The sequence below is a fragment of the Dermacentor andersoni genome, chromosome 2, assembly GCF_023375885.2.
Source record: "Dermacentor andersoni chromosome 2, qqDerAnde1_hic_scaffold, whole genome shotgun sequence".
NCBI classification, from domain to species: Eukaryota; Metazoa; Arthropoda; class Arachnida; order Ixodida; family Ixodidae; genus Dermacentor; species Dermacentor andersoni.
In genome coordinates this window covers 100950154-100967800 of record NC_092815.1, presented here as the reverse complement: position 1 = coordinate 100967800, position 17647 = coordinate 100950154, and the positions used below count along the sequence as shown (strand labels likewise).

The 17647-nt window shown below is 46.2% G+C and overlaps 1 protein-coding gene across 1 annotated transcript in view; it reads left to right on the top strand.

Moving 5' to 3' along the window:
- Positions 1–17423, top strand: part of LOC126541539 (solute carrier family 22 member 7-like) — a 40317-nt gene extending 22894 nt beyond the window's left edge. The window contains exons 6-11 of the mRNA XM_050188344.3: positions 2157–2286; positions 10275–10399; positions 11450–11664; positions 12480–12661; positions 13346–13560; positions 14365–17423. Coding sequence (XP_050044301.2) covers positions 2157–2286; positions 10275–10399; positions 11450–11664; positions 12480–12661; positions 13346–13560; positions 14365–14476 — 979 coding nt within the window. The 3' untranslated portion in view covers positions 14477–17423. The remainder of the gene's footprint in view (positions 1–2156; positions 2287–10274; positions 10400–11449; positions 11665–12479; positions 12662–13345; positions 13561–14364) is intronic.
- Positions 17424–17647: the final 224 nt, after the last annotated feature.

Genomic DNA, 17647 nt, shown 5'->3' with positions numbered 1-17647 from the left:
CCGTACGCAGGCGTAATACGCTTAAATTAGGCCTGTGCGATGATAACGTTGAAATCATACAAATATCAGATTTCAGCTGCTTTGTGGTAATCGATTATACACCGATCCAAGGCGTTTGCAACGAAGATTATTCTACGATAATCGCTGTTGCTTCGGCGTGCAGGATTAAAGCTATCTCGCTTGAACACTGAAGCAATGGTTTATTGGACCACAAATCCTAACGAAGGAAATCTTGCTAACCAAACAATATGCTTCAACTGCGCAGCCAACAGCAGACAAGTTCAACCTTAAATCAAATCGTTTACTTTCATTCTGGTCAAGTACCTGAAGGACTGTAAGAAGTAGCGACCAGTTCATAGCCCCATAATAAATTTAGGAGGAAATTTCGTAATAATTTCACAGCCCCGTGATAAATTCCTGAGTGTAGATATCGCTCCTATAGAGACACACGTGTGGACGAAAGCGATGAAAGGGTTCAGATTCAAAAGTAGACTGCACAACTTCGATTCTTATATCCACGATACGCTCAACTACATTACGCGAAGTGCGGCACATTTTCGTCCCGGAAGAAGACACAGATGGGAAAACATCGGTCTTTCCACACTGCACAAGTCAGCCAAGCATAGGAACACAGCCATGAGCACTGCCGGAAGGAAGGAAACAATGAATCCTGCGCTCTGCGATTCTGTAATGCGGAGATATGCGTTATTTCAACATTTTTGTTTGTTTCACCTGGCGGCTGTGCTACCGCTCACCTGAAATACTAAATCCCTTATAACCCCATATGCTGCATACAGTTACAACGTCACTGCTTAAGGTATTCTGGCTGATCATGCGCGTAGCTTCGCTTCTCGTTCTTTTCATTTTGCCGATTATTTTAAATGCGTAAGCATCTCTATTTCGACTCACCGAGGAAAACCGTCGTTGACGCTTGACGCCATCACTCCATAGCGAAAATGGCATATTGATAAAAATAAATAAGCGAAATAAGATGGCTATAAGCGTAAATGAGCTACAATGAGTTCCGAGCCTGCGACTTCTTGATTGAAAGTCAGGTACCTTAGTCACTGCGCTACCAATCCGTTACCGCAAAGCGGCGCAAAACCACGTGTCTATCGTGTTTCGCAGACGAAGCGACGCGGCCGCGCAGGTGACGTGATTTCGCCACTGCAACAAACGTGCTACTTGCATTTGTGTACTTGGGTTTCTGGCGAAGGTTCAAGAACACGTTTGACCCCCCAATTTATTTGTTCGTTTATTCGGATGATCTGTTGCTTTATTGGCAATCAATTTATCGCGGATTTGAGATATAGGCAACTTCGCCACTTTATTATCGTACTATAGATAATAATTGAGCCTATATGATTCCTGGTAATTAAGACATTTTACTCGTATACACACGCCGATGACCCATTTTGTGCCGCTTGAAATTCCTCGTATGTCTCGCTTAGATACTTCAAATTCTAATCGAGCAATTTAGCTGTAGCAGGTGCTTAATTTATGCGTTACTGATAGCGTTTACGGTTTATCTACAAGCGTCCCCTAAGAACCTTCTCTAGGAGGAAAATTTGCATACTATTCATTTCAAGATGCGACGCAACTGGCAGAAAATCACAGAACCTTTATGCTATAGATTACGGCGCTCATCGACTTCAATGACATTGCAGCAATAAAGCCAGATGAGCGATTTGTCCACACGTCTTCGGTTTGCAGGTGCAAACGGTACGTTGGGTAGTGTTCTGTTCCTTTATGTTCGAAAACGCGGCAAAAAGTGGAGTATAGGTAAGAATTTACAAACACTCCAATGTCATCAACGCGAAAAAATTTGTAGATCGTGTGTATGCATGATTGAATTCATATTCTGTGTGTATGTGCGTGCGTGCGTGTTTGTGCGCGTTACAGACATCAACAAGGAATATCTAGTGCACCAGGAATCACCTTGCTTAATGCAGCTGAAACATTGGCGTCATGGGCGATGGAAAACTTTCAAGATGCTGTCGTGTCTAGGGCTAAACATGTTTTCCTCACAGTTTGCCTATGGTTAAACGGGTACTCACTAGGGTCATTCACTGCCCGGGCTTTCGCTCTGAGTTAATACTTTCCACAAATTGGTACTCATGGCGTTTATAGCTACTTTCTTGTTTTCATATCCTCAGGTGGCTTCCCGAGTCCTCCAGCTGGCTATTGTCGGTAAACCGCAATGAAGAAGCTTTCGCCACTCTTCAGAGGATCGCGCGCATCAACGGCAAGGACGTATCTCAAGAAAAACTGAGCAAGTTACTACAGGTGAGTTAATTGTGCTTTAGCTACAGGCCCGTGACCATACACGATAACATTTAGGTGAGGTGTTGCTACGTTAAGTATTAGGAGAAATTTGGTGCATGGCTTGTCACGTGACTTCTACCTAAATACCAATATAATTTTCCATTGGTCAAATATAGCAGTCGTATACGTTCTTCCCCAGCAAGGGGTAGCCAGCCAGTACTTACGCTGGTTATAGCCTCCCTTTCTTTTCTTCCTGTTCTCCTTTTCTCTATCACTTTATGTTACATTGGTAACGTTTTGGAACTCGATGAATTCAATTTGGAGTATGTATGGGAAAAAAAACGAAATCAGGAAAGAAACAATTTATGATAACTCAAAAGGAAGCTCATTACTTCTCAAAGTGAGAGCAGGACGCCTTAGAACACGAACTTATAAAGCGAGATACAACAAGGAAGAAAGAGCATGTGCATGCTGCGGTAAAGCTAGGGAAACGACGGAGCATGTTTTATTAGAAGGTGAAGATATATGCCCAGTGGTTGATTTAGGCACCTCTGGCCTCCTTGAAGCCATTCGGTTCAGCGAGAGCAGGGGGACAGTAAACATGTCCGCAACAGAGATTAGCAAGCGGCAACTGAAATATTGGCAGAAGAAAGGTAGACAAATGACAAACGGAGGTTTACAAAAACAAAGTTCCCAATAGAGTTTCAGAAAGTTTAGTGATGGGAATTATTCGTGGTTTCTTTTCTTTCTTTTTCTTTAACATAGGTGGGACATTAGGCAATATAATAACAATAGCTTGGTAGCACAACCTACCGCCCCGTTCCAAAGGGGCGCTCATAGCATCCATTCATCCATCCATATGCGACCAATAAGTGCGTATTTGCACTAGATATTTGTTCTTAATAGTCCCAATAGGTTTGTTTGGTGCCACTAGGGTGCAATAGGGTTCAATAAGCAGGAGCTTTTATTGCCTAGTTATTTTTATTGCGAAGCTTAGGTCGCACTTCAGCCCGTTCCGTGGCGAGGCGGTGGTAGGCACCATTGACCTTTAGCGTGACCTCGCTGCGTGACGTCACACCTCGTGACCTAGAGTGACGTCACACCAGCTGTGTAAAAACGGGGCCCCATCTCACGCCGTCGCGAGGCGAGGCGGTAGCCACCAACGGCGGCCTAACTCCCGCTCCTCTCACCAGGGGCGCTACGGTCGGTGTGACGTCACACCAGCTGTGTAAAAACGGGGCCCCATCTCACGCCGTCGCGAGGCGAGGCGGTAGCCACCAACGGCGGCCCAACTCCCGCTCCTCTCACCAGGGGCGCTACGGTCAGAGTGACGTTACACCAGCTGTATAAAACAGCTCCGCTCCTCTCGCCAAGGCAGTCATACAGCCAGATGTTACGATGGTGCCTACGAACAAGGCAGCTCGGCAGAATGCAAAGAGGAAGCATCAGCGAGCTACGGAGACGGAAGAACGAGAAGAACGACTTTCTAAGCGGCGTGCCCAGTATGCAGCTCGGCGACAACGTGCAACCTCCTCTGTGGAAACAGCAGAAGCAAAGGAAGAAATTATGAGTTTGCCCGACAGTGAGTCCGCACCGTCGGCCAATCGATACTGGAAAATTTTGTAATGGGCACGCTGGTGAGGGAAATGTTTGTCGGCATACACGTATTCGACGGATGACTTCCTCTTAGATTATTCACTGTAAGCCGTAAGACTAGCATAACCCAAGACTACCACCAGCCATACTACCAGCTGATCCGAGAATAACACACTATTGCTTCGCAATCACCAGGCTTAACCAAGCTAAGCCACGGCCGTTTTTTGTTGGACCGATAGGTACTGGAAATATAGGAATGACGCAGCGGAAATGCAGTTATCCGCGCAATTTCCTGAATTATTTCATTCTAACGATTGGAAAACCATAAGATAGCGCGGTCTGCAGGGACCGCCTTCGGGACGGACTCCGGTTGTAACGGAACGGGTTATGACGTTTCTGCCAGGCGTGAAGAAAAAAATATCGTAACACCGTCACTGTCATATTATCGTCGAACTCGTCATCTTCCTTCTGTCGTCATACACAGGCTTGCGTCCAATACAGCTGCTTGATCTGCACAAGCACGCTGGTTCATCCAATAACTATTCGAAAAACTTCGAACGTTTAGAAAAAGACAGCTACCTGCAAAATGCTTTGCATAATTACGATCCCCACAGTCCTCGGAATTTGCATTATTATCCCCTCATGTGTTTTCGTTACAATGTTTGCTGTTATTTATGCCGTCGATTCGCGATTTTTGTGTGCGGTCCCTAATTGCACAGGAGCACCATTTCGGCACTCTTACGGCGAATACAGCCTGAAGCGTCGGCCACACCGAACCCGAAGTAGAACCGGCATAATGTATGCCTAATGACTGCGATGACACTGCCCATAAATTGTGTGCTGACTTATCATGTAATCCTCCTTGGACGTGTTCTATTACTGCAAATGTTTGCCTGGAGTACGGAAATAGACCGCATGTTGTAATAGGCGATGTGTTGACGTGACTTGACGTCAACGATCTTTTGGAAAGGTAGACGGGGTGCCATGTGATAAGCAGCGACATATCAGCATGTACTTCAAGTTTGTTACAAATAGTTTCAGCGCTTCGTAGCCGCAGTGCTCTTTCCTTCTTTTTGCTGGGGGAGGAGGGTGTCTTTCTGTACGGCGTATACCCTAAGCTGTAAGAAGGCTCGTAACAGAGTTGTGCCACAAACAAGCACAATTCTTAACCCTTTCATACGCTACTTTCCTTCACCTTGCTTCACCAAACCTTGCTTTCACCACATTTCTTGCATCTTCAGAATCATAGACAGTGTACTGTTGCAGTAACGATTAAGAATTTTCAGTTGTTTAGTGAGTTGTGTTAAGATCACAGAATGTGAACTTCATGCGAACACTCACTACAGGAACATCAAATATGAGAGTATAACATATTCCGCGTTTGTAAAATATTGAAAACCGCTTATCCAGCAAGTTGAAAATTATGGCTGGTGCTTGACATTCTGAAAACCATTGACAGAAGTGAACACTCAACAACCAACATACTGACACCGAGTAAAAGCACCGAAGCGTCTGCTTTCTCACTTATTTTGCTAAATCCTTCTGTACATTATTCAAAATTGGCTCCAATAATAAATGTTTCGATATGTACAGGCGACACATCTTAAATATCATTATATTGTCACGAAGACAACTAAGACGGACTCGTCGAAACCGAACAGCCTTCTTTCAATGATGGCCGACACCCAAAACACCCCGGTGCACAACTCCGCCCTTCGTCGCCTTCTCTATGGCGACCGGTTCCTGTAGTGTGCAGCTGACTTCTGGTGATCGGGACTCGTAGTGGGCAGCTTACTTCTCGTCATTACTCCCCACGTGAAAAGCGACCTTCCCGGTCACTGATCGGCGGGAGTAAAGGGCGACAGAGGGCGCAGGAGAAAGTCTATGAGATGGACACGTCTTCGCGGGCGTAGTACGGCTTGATCCGTACTACATGGACAATCTCGGCTCGTGGCGGTCGTCGGCTCGAGTTCATAGTAGTACTCTGAGGGACTACTTCGTAGTCCACGACGCTGAGCCGCCGGACGACCTTATACGGGCAGTATCTATGCAGTAATTTCTCCGACAGCCCTTGATGATGGATGGGTGCCCAGACCCAAGCGTAGTCGCCGGGTTCGTACTGGATGTTCCTTCGGCCACTGTTGTAATGACGAACGTCAGTACACTGCTGGAGGCGGATGCGGTTGCGAGCAAGCTGTCGAGCTTCTTCGGCTTTCACGACGATGTCGCCAGCATTGTTGCTTCTTTTTTCGTTGTCGACCGGGAGCATGTCGTCTAAAGGTGTTGTTACGAAGCACCCATAAACCAGATCAAATGGTGTGAATTGGGTGGTTTCCTGAATAGCCCTATTGTATGCGAATGTTACGTCCGGTAAAATTTGGTCCCATAACTTGTGCTCCATGTCAACGTACATCGAGATCAAATCGGCGATAGTTCTGTTGAGGCGCTCCGTAAGTCCATTAGTTTGTGGGTGATAGGCCGTAGTTTTCCAATGATTGGTGCGGATCAGTATGACGATATCCTGTATTAAGTCGGCAGTAAATGTAGTCCCTCGATCGGTTATTAAGATGGAAGGGGCCCCGTGACGTAATAAGATGTCATGGACAAAGAACATGGTGACTTCTGTAGATGTTCCACGGGGTATAGCTTTTGTTTCTGCGTACCGAGTTAGGTAGTCCGTTGCGACGACTATACATTTGTTGCCTGCGGACGACGTAGGGAATGGACCGAGAAGATCCATTCCAACCTGTTGAAACGGTGCTGGAGGAGAGTCCAGGGGTTTCAGAAGACCAGCACGTTTCAAAGTTGGAACCTTGCGCCGCTGACAATCACGGCAGCTCCTTACGTAGCGTTGAACGGACGAGAACGGCCGTGGCCAGTAGTACTTCAGGCGTATGCGCGCTAACGTCCTGGCGAGCCTAAGTGGCCGGCACACGGGTCGTCATGACACGCTTGCAAGACTTTTTCACGCAGTGAAACTGGGACGACGAGAAGGAACGTTATCTTTATTTTTTTTTTGCTGTTTTCCAAGTTCTTTTTGTAGAGAACGTTGTTGCGGAGGCAGTAGGAAGTCAGCGCTCGTGATATCGGTCGTGGGACAACAATGTCGGCTCCCTGGAGGTGTAGGATGAGAGGAAGCAATGCACTGTCTGCACGTTGGAGGTCAGCCATCTCGACAGTGTCTACTACAGCGACAAACGCGAAGTCTTGCTCTAAATCACTTGGCTTGAAAGGTATAGGTGCACGTGAGAGGCAGTTGGCGTCGCGGTGCTTCTGTCCGGATCAATAAACCACTGTGACGTCGTACTCCTGAAGGCGGAGGCTCCAACGAGCGAGGCGGCCTGAAGGGTCCCTAAGACTCGCAAGCCAGCACAGTGACTGGTACTCATTTACTACTCGAAAAGGTCGGCCGTACAGGTAGGGTCGGAACTTGCCGATGGCGCAAACGACGGCGAGACACTCCTTTTCGGTCGTGGAATAGTTGACCTCCGCCTTTCTCAGACCACGGCTCGCGTAGGCTATCACTCGTTCGGCGCCGTCTTGCCACTGCACGAATATGGCACCGAGCCCCACGTTGCTGTCGTCTGTGTGGATTTGTGTTTCAACCAAGTCGTCGAAATGCGCGAGTACGGGGGCTGTTTGCAGTCCCTTCCGCAATTCTGTAAATGATGTTTGTTGCTCGCCGGTCCAGTCGTCGAAGGGTACATCTTGCATGGTATGTTAATATAGTTAATTGTTCAGCAATCCTTGAAGATCCTTCGACAAAACGACGATAGTAAGCACAGAGACCTATGAAGCGTTGAACTGCCTTCTTGTCAGTTGGACGCGGAACTCTGCGACGGCAGCTAACTTCTCGGGGTCTGGCCGAACACCGCGGGGGCTGACTACGCATCCGAGAAACTTGAGCTCCAGAAAGCCAAAATGACATTTCTCAGGCTTGATAGTCATATTTACTTTGCTGATCGCGATGAGTACGTGCTTGAGTCGTTCTAGATGTTCGTTAAACGTCCTAGAAAACACCACGTCGTCTAAGTAAACTAAGCACGTCTGCCATTTCAGTCCAGACAGAACAATGTCCATCATCCGCTGAAATGTGGCAGGTGCGGAACACAGGCTCAATTGGAGGAATTTCATTTCACATAATCCATCAGGCATCAAAAATGCTGTTTTTTCGCGGTCGCGCCTATCTACTTCGATCTGCAAGTACCCTGACTTAAGATCCAAAGAGGTGAGAAATTGGGCGTGGCGTAGACGGTCCAGAGCGCCATCCATGCGCGCTAGGGGATAAACGTCGCGTTCGGTGACACGGTTAACACGTCGATAGTCTACACAGAAGCGTAGTGTATTGTCGTTCTTTATAACCACCATGACGGGGGACGCCCATGGACTTATGGACGGCTGAATCACGTCATCATTGATCAACTCTTGAACCTGGCGCTTTATCACGTCCCTTTCCGTAGGCGAAACGCGATACGGATGTTGACGAACGGGGCGTGCTGACTCGTCCATGGGAATATGAAGTTTCGCAACGGAGGTGCGCCGTATTTTACACTTGGTAAAGAAACAGGCAGAGAAGTCATTGACGACGTCTAGTAGTTGCTGCTTCTGTTCTTCAGATAAGCCGGAGTTAATCTGAATGCGATCGCTCAGGTTGACCGATTCCAATGAATTAGGCGAAGAAGTTCCGAGCGAGGTGACATCGTGAGGGCAGCAATTTCATGGTGGAAAGCCACAGCTGTGCCTTGCGGTAAGAGCTGATATTCGCCACTGAGGTTGGTCAGCAGGACAAATGAGTGTCCGTTCTGAAGCTGGGCGAGGCCCTGTGCAATGCAGATGTTCCGCTCAAGCATTAACGGAATGTTTCCCTCGGCGATGCCCGCATAGCCGTCAAATGCGTCGCACGTTAGCGGGGTCAGTAGGCTGCTTCTTGGCAGTACCACTATCCTGTCATCGACGGTGCGCAAGCGTTTCCGGTGTGGTTTTCGTTGCCAGCGTCGCTTGCCATGGCTTTCTTCGTAGAGAACGTCACACTCGATTTTTCCAGGTTAATTATGGCTCCATTCGCCTGTAGAAAGTCCATGCCGAGTATCAAGTGCCTCGAGCAACTGGGCAGAATAATGAAGACCCCGACGTACGTAAATCCGCGAATATTTACTCTAGCAGTGCATCTGCCCACGGGAATTAGTATATGACCTCCAGCATTACGGATCTGCGACCCAGTCCCCTGTGTAAAAACTTTCTTTAACTTTGACGCAAGCTCTCTGCTCATAACCGAGCTATCAGCACCAGTGAGAATTAAAGCAATGACTTCTTCGCCGTCTATGGTAACCGCTATGTCCGACGTTACAACTTGTCATTGATCACCGAAATGCGCCTGAACACCGTTTCGTTGTCGTCGTTGTCGTCGTGATGGAGGATATTCGATGCGCTCGGCGTCAGTGGCCTCACCTCCGGAGGTCGCTTGACTCAGTTTTCCGGGATTGTAGGGCTGGGCGAACGACGACTACGACCGTCTCGAGGAAACACGGGACTGGGCAATCGGTATCGAGCAGGCGATGGAGAACGGGGCTCGTGCCTTCGCTGCTCGAGTGAATTACCACGACGCGCGATGAAGTTCTGAAATAAACGCCGTCCCGCAGAGTGCGCAGTTCTTTAAGCTTTAACCCGGTTTAAATGTTCTTATCGCGCTAGCATGCGTGCTGCGGGGTCGCTCCTGCCAGAGTATCTCATCGTACCAATACGTCTATTAGATCGATAGGACTACTGAACCAATACGCTTGTAGGCCTCTATTACGCCTATAGGACGAATAACATATGCTGTAGTGTAGCCACGGATGAGGGAGAGGCACACGGTGCACGTGCATTCCCCTCCTCCTCCCTCTCCTCCATCTCTGCACCCAGTCCCCGGTCAAGGGTGTGCCCACTTCCTGGAAAAATAATATGCTGGCTAGGCCATTGCAAACATATAGAACCGATACACCTACCGGAGTCAGTAATTGGGTTGGCTATTCACTCATATTACTCTCTGAAGCACTTGGACAAGCAAGACGGGCAGCTGGGCTACTTGAATATAGTTCACGTTAGAAAATGCAGCGCCAGAATATGGCTAGGACGAAAGAGGAAAGAATGGGATGGCGCTGGACGAGTGTCGCGCACTTGGGTCCATGACGTTGTTATGCGTATCTTGCGCGAGTTAGTCCTAGGTGTATACATACACCGGCTTCCGTGTAAGAAAACTTTCATTTGATACATTAGAGCGCTATCCCGTTTCTCTTTCGTCCACTGCTGTTGTCGCGCTGAACATTGAAGCATTAGTACAAGACGTAGAGAGAACGTCACAGATCCACACACTGTGACTGTTAACTAGCATTGCACTTTCCTGCCTCCTATGTCTCTCTCGCTCTCTCGCGCAGGCAACGGCTAGCGGTGCACAGACACAGATGGTTGCTGACAAGGCTCCAAGTTTCTGGAGTGGCACCATGGTCATGCTGACGTCTCCTAACATCCGCAAGATCTCGCTGCTGATATATGTCGCCTGGTGCGTTTTCAATTCACCAAGCTATGAACCAGAGAATGATTGTGCGTGGCTGAGTGATGTGATTTGAAAATTCTTTTAATGATGAGTAGAGATTGGAGAGCTGGGAAAACACAATATGTTAGCTGACTCGCCGAGTTATGTCGCATTTTGCATAGTTCCCTTCGAAGTTCTCTACAAGGCGAGCGCTTAGGGTTAACAGGAGCATGTCTTACGCTTCGAATTCTTAATAATTTCATTGACTATTCAATAAGACGGCTATAAAGGAGTATACTTTCGGAAATACTCGGCAATATCGGCGGGATTGGTCAGTTTGTTTCTCAAGAATGTAATGCGGTTTCATGTAAACGGGTTACGCAAAGAAAGCGTTAACGGGTGTACACTAGAAGAGAATATTAAGTTTTGAGTATGAGCGTTAAACTTATTTTGAGAAATTGATTATTAAATCTCCCTATTTTCCGCCATGGTCGCTCCAGCACATAAGTTTGAATCTCAAGCACAGAGTAGAACTATCGTGCTTACGAAACCTTTCAGGCTTTGAAGCTAAACGCCCTAAAACCCTTAGGCTACCATTTCGTGCTGTAAACTCAAATGCGAACTGGCCAGTGCACACAATTGACATACTTTAGCGCCTTTAAAGAGGCGTTTATCAGTTCAGGGTAAACCTCCAATGATGCATACATGTATAGTTGAAGTAACATTTTTTATTTCTTTTGAACATACGAAAAAAAAAAGCTTTCTCTCCTTTTCTGAAAGCGCGGCACATAAAATGCAGGTTATCAGTGTCTCGCCCATATTCGATATTTCACGCCCCCCCCCCCCCCCCCAATATGCCGAAAGTATTACAACAGCTTCAACTTATTAGCAAAAATGAAATATAACGCACATCATTTTTTTTTTTTCAGTCAGAAAAGCAACACTCGTCTCACTAATGACAAATCTAGTTGTGGTACGCGTATGCCGAACAAGTGAAGAAACCAAAACCACTAATTAACTTTGTGCTCGACCCTTCACCCCCCCCCCCTTCCCCCGCGCTTTCTCTGCCGTGCGTAGGTTCGCGATCTGCATCTGCTACAACGGGACCAGTGTGCAGATAGGAGCACTGAGCCTGGACATTTACACTGCCTATTCGGTTGCCTTAGCATTCGAGCTTCCCGTGAACCTCTTCTGCATCTTTTCACTGGACGTACTGGGACGACGCTGGCCCAATAGCATGTTTATGCTCACTGGTGGAATTATCTGCCTTCTTATGTGGGCCATTAGAAAAGGTGAGTGAAGGTATTCGTTGGCGAAACTTTCCTTCTTTCTTTCTTTCTTTCTTTCTTTCTTTCTTTCTTTCTTTCTTTCTTTCTTTCTTTCTTTCTTTCTTTCTTCCTTTCTTTCTTTCTTCCCTTTTTCTTTCTTTCTTTCTTTCTTTGTGTCAAGAAAGCGTACGGCTCTTCGAGGCTCTTTTGAGCACTTGTAAATTGTGCAGAAGACACAGAGAAAATATTTGGCGCTAAATAAATTTATTATTTGTATCAAAATAACACAAAATGTTCACCGGCATAGTCATTTGCCAGCTGTTAAACAAAACAAAACAAGAAACAAAGAGGAAGCGTTGTATGCTAACATTAAGTATCAAAGGTCGACAAACAGATCAATGTAGCAGTTCCAAATTAATAGAATTTTATTATTGAGAATGTTCGTGGATGCCCTGGGATTGCAAGCAACGTACAACAGTAAAGAAGCCGCCCCTCTTGCCTCCACCCAACCTCCCCAACTATCACTTTGGTTTGTTTGGTTTAGTGGCAGTACTGATGGCAAACATACACATCAAAAGGAATTGGCGAAAATTCGGAAAGAATTAGAATAAGCTTAAATCTGACTGGAAAGCAACAAGAACTTCTGAAAAATCATCAAAGGAACGGAAAATAACAGAGTGGGTTAAGAATATAGCATTAAGAACGTTTTGAAACGAATAGGAATTCCTCAATGGTAGAACAAGCATGCCTATGTCATTGTCCACGAGAGTGCAGACTCGTCCTAACAGTTTGAATGGTTTGTTTACTTATTAATTTCACCCGCAACCTGTCACTTGCAGAGTCAGAAACTTGGACTCTCATCATGGTGGCCTTGCTGACAATGTCCTTCGCTGGCGCCTACAACATCACGTACCAGGTAGCATCCGAGGTGTTCCCCACCATGATCCGGGGCCGCGCTGTCCTGCTTCAGAGGATGTTGGGAGATGTGGGCAGCCAGCTGGGAGCCCAGATCGCCTCACTGGTATGTCAACTGTTGGAAATGCTCCACTGTGTAACTATTTTAACTTTACTAATAATATTTCTTCATGGACCTATCTATATAAGCCAAGCTACGCGCACCAATGGCATTTAATTTAAATTCCCGGGAGGCCTTCGACCTTAATTTCTTTAGTTTCTGGGTTACTGCAGGATGCCGTTGGAATACGGTCACGTACGATATTAAGTCCAAAGAACGAGAATCAACCGTTTCAGTTATTGTATAGTGGAGGACATGGCGCTCCGCCGCTACGCACGAGGTTACGGGTTCGGTTCTCGATATCGGCCACCGCACTCCGATTAGGGTGGAACGTAAAAAGCCTTACTTACAGGCATTTCAGTCCTCGGTATATAGAACCCAGGTGGTTCGTGTTATTCGTGTTCATTGCTTACGAGATAGAAGGATCGATCCATAATCAGTCAGTCAGTGAGCCAAACAATGAATGAATGAATGAATGAATGAATGAATCAATCAATCAATCAATCAATCAATCAATCAATCAATCAATCAATCAATCAATCAATCAATCAATCAATCAATCAATCAATCAATCAATTAATCAATCAATTGTGTGTTCAATCAATCAAGCAAGCAATCAAATCACTATTTACTTTTGACAAGAGTAAGCAAGAATGCAATACCCTGCGCATCCTATCCACGTCTTTCTAGGCTGTGCTGGACGAGTACTCCCCCTTCCTGGTGACGGGAAGTTTGGCCCTGGTGGCCAGCGTGCTCTTGTTCCTGCTGCCGGAAACCGCGGGAACAGTCGTTCCGCAGACAATCGAGGACGGTGAGAGCTTCGGAAAGGGACAGGGCATCTGCTACTGCCCGCTCTTTGCCAGTGAATCACAGACGCCGGAGAAGAAGCCTTCCTTGAGTGAATGGTGAGTGAACACCCGAAACATTGGCGCTGCTGCCCGGCTTGCAGAAGTGCGCATCATCTGTGCAGTAATGCAAGCTATATATATATATATATATATATATATATATATATAAGCGAGAAGAAAGGGTACCGAGGGGCCCGAATTTATTAATCATATTGGAAGAAGCTTCTTATATGACAATATTTATATTTATTTATTTACAAATACCTCACAGGCTCCATGCGGGAGTATTACGTGAGGGGGACTCGACAATAATTTCTAACAGCAACACGAGAAGAAACAAAAGAAATTCAAGCACTAGGTATTATACAATGGTAAAATATAGTAGAAATGGTGTAACATTGTAATAATAGACTACTTAATAGGTTTTATACAAAATTGGTCGGCCTACAGGATATCCCTATAAAATCTATAAACATGACTTCAAGTGATCATGTGGTTCGCAAAAACATTCACAGATGGTCAGTATTTTATTTATGAATGCCATATGGTCACGAACAGAGACGACATCACCAGGGAACCAGGGAGAGGTCATCCCATATATATATACATATATATATACATGCCGTTTCTCTGATCTTGTGCCAAGCCGTAAATTTGGAGTTAACGTTAACTGTTTGCTCATTGTTATCATAAACACGCATCGTACCTTAGAGTTACCCGGCTTTTTGTCCGTTGGTTTTGAAGGCGTATAGACAACGGCAAGAATTTAAGTCTTGAGAACAGTCAAGCTGAGTATTAAGTTGCGGCGGCCCCTGCAGCACACTTTGGCCACTAACACGTCTCTCTGCTGTTTTCTTGCAGGACTGGCATCCTTTCATTCCACAAGAAACTGCCAGTCACCCAAAAGCCTGCCGTCAACAAAGCATTTGAACACGACTTAGTTATACCAACAATATACAGTTCAATTAGGTGAAACCTCTATAGTGTGCATTCGTATGTACCATGCGCGGCGACGTGCGGCCGGCGTTTTGGGAGTTTGCGTCAACGAGGAAAGTAAGCTAATGTCACCTTAGAGATCTACAGACACTGTAATTCGCTTACTGCAAACGTTCAAGGGTAATGTTGAGAGCAAATGCATTACTACTGCCATATCTTTCATACGATGCGGGCAGCCTTTGCGAGCTTGAGAGAAGTTTAGGGGGTTCAAACAAAACAATATAATCATGCCATTATGAGCAGTACAGCATGCCGAAAATCAGGTCCCAGAAGTGAAAACACAATCCCTCAGAGAGACTCTATACAGCCGAAAGCAGTTTAAGCAGTATAAGTCTTTTCTGTAGAGCTATATGTACCCAGGTGCAGTAAAATCTAAGCGAAATGAGATGTCCTCGTGTTTCCGCGCCGATGCAGGATGTTCTGCATTTAACCAAGCGTGGTAATTAACATGATTTTATTGTAAAGCACATCCGCTGCATTTGCGCAAAAGTATATACTGTGAACAAGCACTTCGCTTGTCTTGGATAGCATATGTCAGCTAGTCCATTGTTCGTTGCATTGCACGTCCAAGAAATGAAGAGGAGTATATTCACCACCAGTTAGACCCTGAGCTTCTGCGCCGCCATTGACACCCTGTTACAACATTTCACCTCGGAGCTGCCTGCACAAAATAAATTTTATTTCGAATAAAGCCTACGACTTCTCCGACACGTTCGTGCGGCCAAGAGGACGAGGATGTATACCGCCTACTCCTCAACTGTCCGAGACATATTAAGCATAGACAGCGTCTCAAACAAGAACTCCGTCCAGTTGATTCGCACCGATCCCTTAATGCGTTAGCATTCGGGTACTTCACGCACTTTATGGGGGTATCACCGACCTATGTATGTATGTATGTATGTATGTATGTATTTCTAACCGTTTTTTCCGCCTAGCTGGGTAACAGGGTAGTCCACGGTCGAATGGGTAGCGCGTCGGGTTGCTGGGCTAGGGAGCAATTTGAAACCAACCGTCGACCGAACTTGGGTCACTGAGTATATGGAAATGTGTACAGATGTTCTGCTCTTCAACGAACCTCTTTCATGCCGACATGGGTCACTGTAGTCGCGGGACTGGATAAACACCGCTATGCGAAGAAGCTCTTTGACATCGACTTGGAGCATTGGGTATCTGCCACTCGCTCTGTGCTAGTCTTCAATGAATCTCTGAGACGCCAACTTGGGTCATCGGCTATGTGCCAGTAGGTATTTTGCCTCTCTTCAATTAATGTACTTCACAAAACAATGGCAAAAAAGATCCTTTAATTTTCACCGATGATAAGCGGAATCGAAACCACATCACAAGGGTTCCTCAAGGATAGCAACTCGACGCTTTAACAGGCTGCGCCACATGTGCACTGGGTTACGTTGCCACTTTTCAAGAACCATCTTTCACGTCAACGCTTTAGCGAGCTACGCCGCGAATGCACTGGGTGCGTGCCGTTCTTCTATGGACCGCTTGCCATCTTAAGTCACTGAGCGTGCGGGTGTGCGACAAGCGAGGGAACAATTCTCAGCGTTCGCAAGCACTGGAATACCACGCTTCTCGCCTAGGAGACCACGCGCGAGCTTCTCGGCAACGCCACTAGATGGCGCAGCGTGTCCAGAAAGAAGCGCGAGAGAGGACCCAGGTTGCCGAATGACGCGTTTCTCAGCGTTCGCACGCACCGGGGCGCTATGAATTTCGGAGGCCACGCGCAGGCTTCGCGGCGGCGGCGCTAGATGGCGCTTATTGTTCGTAGGGAAGTGTGAAAGAGCAATTCTGATGCAGTACCCGCCTCATATCTCATTTCCATGGCGGCAACACGTTGTGTCGCTGTATTGATGCAACGCTAACGCATTGCCGTCGACAGTCATCGTGAGATGGGTTCTGCAGCCTTTTTACGTGTCACGTAATGAAGAAACTTAGCCCTTCTTAAAACTGCATTCATTAGCCAAATCAAAGGGGGTGGCCATGGGTAGCAAACGTTGACTACTCATTTGGTGATTTTTATGTCAATAAAGAAAATCAGAAGAATATTCTGAGATGTGAGCATGCCACACAGCATTTACAACAACAGCAACAACAACGCACTTGAATGCCACAACTCTGTCACAGGCGATCCTGCTTATGTCATACAATGCGCGCTACGCCATTAGTGACTGACAGAAAGCCATATCTCAGCGTAGGACGTTCATAGGGTTATCGGGTAAAAAACGATATTAAAGGTGCAAAGCATGGTCCCTCATGAGAAATCACGTACTGGAGCGGCATACGTGCTACACCGTGCGCTGAACTAGTGCACAAAACTATGGTAATATCTTTATCAGCTAGCTCATAAAGTAAGCTGGGTAAATATTTGCATGAACACCAAATAAGTCAGGTAGGGATGCCTGAATGATGTCATGAAGGTAATTCCCTATTAGCAGCTAAGTTGCTTAATAGAGAAATGGAAAGGTACCTGAAGCGCCTTGCTGTTAATAAGGAAGGAGTGGAACGTTGTTGGCATTTGGAAGAATCAACGTCTTCACGGCAACATACTGCTTGTTCCTTAAGCTGGTAGTTTCTTCTTTATTTTTGACACCTTACGTCTCTTTTTTTTTTATTCAGGAGCATTTAGTTTACACGTCTCGAACTACGTGATAATTAGGAGCGATTCGATTTCTCTTTGGGAGCTCTTTTGTATGCATTAGAGGAATGCTGTCACACAGTAAAAGTTGTAGAAACGCTGGTATTTTACAGTATTCTTTCCCCAGTGTACCAATGCCATCTACGGCCGCTAGCTGGTACTTCTACTCAGAAACTAGACACTAGATTATGTTTAGGCCTCCCATCGGAGGCCACCATACGAGTTACTCGTTTTATTTCTGTCTCGTTCGTTCAATAAACGTGTTGCATTCCCTGTCGCTTTTCTGTATTGCTAATGTTATCTGTATAGTAGGACACCCTCCCGAACTATTATATTTGTTTGGTTTCCTGGAGCACTGCGGCGTCTAGTAACTCTATACAGTGGGGTCTCTTTGATAAAATTTGCATGGGAACCGAAAAATGTAACGTATCATCCGAATATTGTATTATACAAAGCAAGCTCCAGAAAGTATGAAAACAGGTGCACTCGGTGACAAACTCA